The sequence below is a fragment of the Lipotes vexillifer genome, unplaced genomic scaffold, assembly GCF_000442215.2.
Source record: "Lipotes vexillifer unplaced genomic scaffold, Lipotes_vexillifer_v1.1 scaffold583, whole genome shotgun sequence".
Lineage (NCBI taxonomy): Eukaryota > Metazoa > Chordata > Mammalia > Artiodactyla > Lipotidae > Lipotes > Lipotes vexillifer.
In genome coordinates this window covers 1,521,143-1,524,945 of record NW_006784184.1, presented here as the reverse complement: position 1 = coordinate 1,524,945, position 3,803 = coordinate 1,521,143, and the positions used below count along the sequence as shown (strand labels likewise).

The 3,803-nt window shown below is 60.3% G+C and overlaps 1 protein-coding gene across 1 annotated transcript in view; it reads left to right on the top strand.

Moving 5' to 3' along the window:
• ST14 (ST14 transmembrane serine protease matriptase) overlaps nucleotides 1-3,803 on the top strand; it is a 38,213-nt gene that overhangs the window by 30,512 nt on the left and 3,898 nt on the right. Inside the window, exons 13-16 of the mRNA XM_007456582.1 lie at nucleotides 61-171; nucleotides 257-370; nucleotides 608-730; nucleotides 1,399-1,585. Coding sequence (XP_007456644.1) covers nucleotides 61-171; nucleotides 257-370; nucleotides 608-730; nucleotides 1,399-1,585 — 535 coding nt within the window. The remainder of the gene's footprint in view (nucleotides 1-60; nucleotides 172-256; nucleotides 371-607; nucleotides 731-1,398; nucleotides 1,586-3,803) is intronic.

Here is a 3,803-nt window from a genome sequence, read left to right as displayed (position 1 = left end):
AAGAGCGGGTGCTGAGTGAACTCAGCCTCGTGTCTTAACTGCGGCCCCTCGCCCCTCCAGAATGCAACGCCACCTACCAGTTCACATGCACGGACAAGCTCTGCAAGCCCCTCTTCTGGGTCTGTGACTCCGTGAAGGACTGCGAGGACGGCAGTGATGAGCAGGGCTGCAGTGAGTGGGTCGGGGGGTGGCGGCTGGGCTCCCCGCGGCCCTCTGCTGACCTGCCAGCCCCTGCTGAGTCCTCGCGCTTCCCCAGGCTGCCCACCCGAGACCTTCAGGTGTAACAACGGGAAGTGCCTCCCGCAGAGCCAGCAGTGTGACGGGAAGGACACCTGTGGGGACGGGTCCGATGAGGCCATGTGCGACCACGGTGAGGCCAGGCCCCGCCCCCTTCCCTTGGGCGCTTGCCTGCCACATTCACGTGCAGCGGGTCCAGAGTTCAACACACACAGACCGCCCTGCACACTGAGTGTGAGAGAAAGGGTGTCGGCTGGGCACGGGTGCGGATGAGGGGGCAGGCCCGAGAGGGGCGTGAGGGGAATGGACCATCAGCCTGGGTGCGGGAGAGAGATTGATTCCCTCCCCCTGCGTCCTCCTCCGTGAACAGTGAGCACCGTCACCTGCACCAAACACACCTACCGCTGCCTCGACGGGCTCTGTGTGAGCAAGGGCAACCCCGAGTGTGACGGGAAGGAGGACTGTATCGACGGCTCGGATGAGAAGGACTGTGGTGAGCAGGGCTGTTGCATACAGTTGTGCAGGTTGTTCACTGTGCAAGGCGCATACGGAGGTGGGCATTATGTCAGCGCTTCACTCACCCAGCTCTGCCCTGGTGAGAGGGTGTGTCTGCCTGGAGGAAAGGGTAACTTTGCTGATTGGCACCCAGGCACTGCCTCACAGGCAGTTCTGGTTCTGGAGGCACGGCCCAGGGCAGCTAGTACGTCAGGGCCTCTGTGGTAGGGCTGGTGTCCTGGCCGCGGTGCTGGGCCGACCCCTGCTCTGTAGACCTGGCCACAGGGGCAAGTCCTGGAGCCCTCGGCAGGGTTTTGTCCCCACCCCGCCCATACTTTAATTTGCAGCCTCTTGTGTATTTCAGAAGCGCTGGCCATAGGTTACATGTGAGCAGAGCTGCAGCTGTTCCATGACTTCACGTCACCCGCTGCTCTTCCCTCAGAGCTGTGTCCTTCCGCATATGCAACAAGAAAGTCTGGGCAAATGACACCCAAATTAAATCTAAGCAAACCAGCTGATGTCTGAAGGCCCCTGTGCAGGCGTGGGGACGTGGGGAGTGAGGGTTTTGAATTTGGGGGCAGGGAGAGGGGCCAGGTGGCTGCCCCGGCTGCTGCTTTGGTGGCGGGGCTGGTGCCCCACTGTGACTCCCGTCTCTGCCCCTCCCAGACTGTGGGCTGCGGTCGTTCACCAGGCAGTCTCGGGTTGTCGGGGGTGAGAACGCGGACGAAGGTGAGTGGCCCTGGCAGGTGAGCCTCCACGCCCTGGGCCAGGGCCACGTGTGTGGGGCTTCCCTCATCTCCCCCAGCTGGATGGTGTCCGCCGCCCACTGCTTCGTCAACCACAGAGGATTCAGGTGCGCCATGGGCTGGAGCGGGGAGGCCTCGCGCTGGCCCTAAGTGGGGCACCCCTCCTTTCCTGGGGTGGAAAGGCCCTGTGTCTGTGAGTCTTGCCCAGGTGAGGCAGGGCCGGGACTGGAGGGGTGGCAGACCCCCCAGGATGGGGCTTAATAACAGAAGTAATAAAAATGAGTGTTTATTGGGTGCCCCTCTTGTCCAGCGGGATCTCAGTGCCTCTCCTAACAGCCCAGGCAGACAGGTCTGAACACGTCCCCGTTTTACAAAAACGGAGGATCGGAGAGGTAAGGACATTTGCCTGAGGTGGTACAGCTTTTAAGAGGCAGAGCCAGACTGGGGCCCACGTGTGTGGATTCCAGAGCCGGTGCGGTCAGCCTCTGCACGGTGGAGACCCCTCGGGACCCTCTCATTCACCGCCTGGCTCTGGCTTGCCAGGCCACCGTGGGCGAGTCATTCACCTTCCTAGGCCTCAGGCTCCTGGGTGCTGCTGGTGACGCTGTGATTTTTACGCTGAGAGGTGTGAGAAGGGAGCGCGGGGATGCACCTGAAGCGCGGAGCCCGTGCCTGGCGCACAGTAGGTGCTCAGCCCGTCGTAGCCTCAGGTCCACGGCAGACCCGAGCCCGGTGCAGGGAGGGGCACCAAGCACGCCACTGGGCCATGCCGGCCTCTCAGGGCGGGTGGGCAGGGCCAGGCTTAGCAGGAGCAGGTGGCCCAGCGCCGGGACTCTTTGTGACTTAGGTCCAGTCCGCCCAGGCCCTCTGGCCATCGGCTGTGGGAGGGGGACTGAGGGGACAGCTTGCTCCTGGAGACTCGGGCACAGGGGTCCCCCTCACCCAGGGCCTTCCTGCCGGGCGCCTGCCCTCCTGCCGCGGGCAGCTGCGTGGGAAGGGGACCCAGGGTGCCACGGTCGCCCCTTGGCCAAGAGAGAACGGGACCACCATGGACTTCCGGGACAGATAGGACCCATAGCGTGACGTAGGCCTAAGGCCAGACACTGGGGCCGGTCAGACAGGTGCATGTGCTGGGGGTGATGTAACAGCAGAGGCTTGGGGGGGAGTGGGGTCAGTGGTGGACCCCGGGTGCTGCTGGGCTGGTGAAGTGCAGCCTGGTCCAGCCTGCCCCCCTCTTCTCACTCTGTCACACTCCACTCCACTCTGGGAAGAAGCGATCTGCTTTCTTCTTGGGGTGATGGGAGCTTACTTCAGAATTTTTAGAATGAACTTATCATTTTGGAATGTGGACAAGTTGCAAAGATAGGATGCAATTTCCCCATACCCCCGCCCAATTTCCCTTGATGTTATCATAGCACCGAGAAACTCACGGTCTCTTACCAGGAACTTGCCTCCGGGCTGCCTTGGGGCTCCCCCTGGGCTCCCCCCAAGGCTCCCTGGCACCAGTTTCACACCAGCATCCTTTCTGCTGCAGGAGTTTGCCCAGGTGCCCCCTTTGTGTCTGTTGTCCTGTCTCCCCAGTCTCCTCTGGTCCGGGACGATTTCTGTCTTTGTGTGTTTTTCGTGACCTGGACAGTCTGGGGGCCAGGGGCCCTGTAGAGTGCCCCCATCTGGATGCATCTGAGGTTGTTCTCGTGATTAGACTGGGGTCATGAGTGTTTGGAAGAAAGTCATGTTGTATCAGCAGGTAAATGATGTCAACGTGGCTTATCTCTGGTGATACTCATGTCGGTCATCTGGTTAAGACGGTGATGACAGCTCTCTCCACTCGGAAGTGTTTCCCCCTTCTGTACTCTATTCTTTGAAAATGAGTCAGTGTGGAATTGCTTTGTAAGGAAGCTTTGTCCCTCTCTCCCATGTATTTATTTAATCATCTATTTATGTTTGTAGGGGCTCGTGCATATATTTATATTTCGGGTTGTAATCCAATACCGTGTTGTTTACTGTCGCTAGATTCTTCCAGAGCCGACCACTGAGAGCTCTCCAGGCTGGCGCCCGGCTCCCTAGGACATGCCCCCATTCTTTTGTTTTTCTGAGCCACCTCCTTGCTTTCGGACACCACCTGGTGCTCTAGGCTCATCCTGTATTTTCCTGGTCCAGCCCCAGAGCTAGGCATTCCCTGAGAAGAAACCAAGATCTGGGTCCTCTGCACCCACACAGCCGCCACAGTCCCCGTTCCTAGCCCCGTCTGCAGGGTGAGCTGGGATGTGCGTGGACTTCCTGAAGCACCTGCCCCTGGGCCCTGCCCTGCTTCTTCCTCTTTCC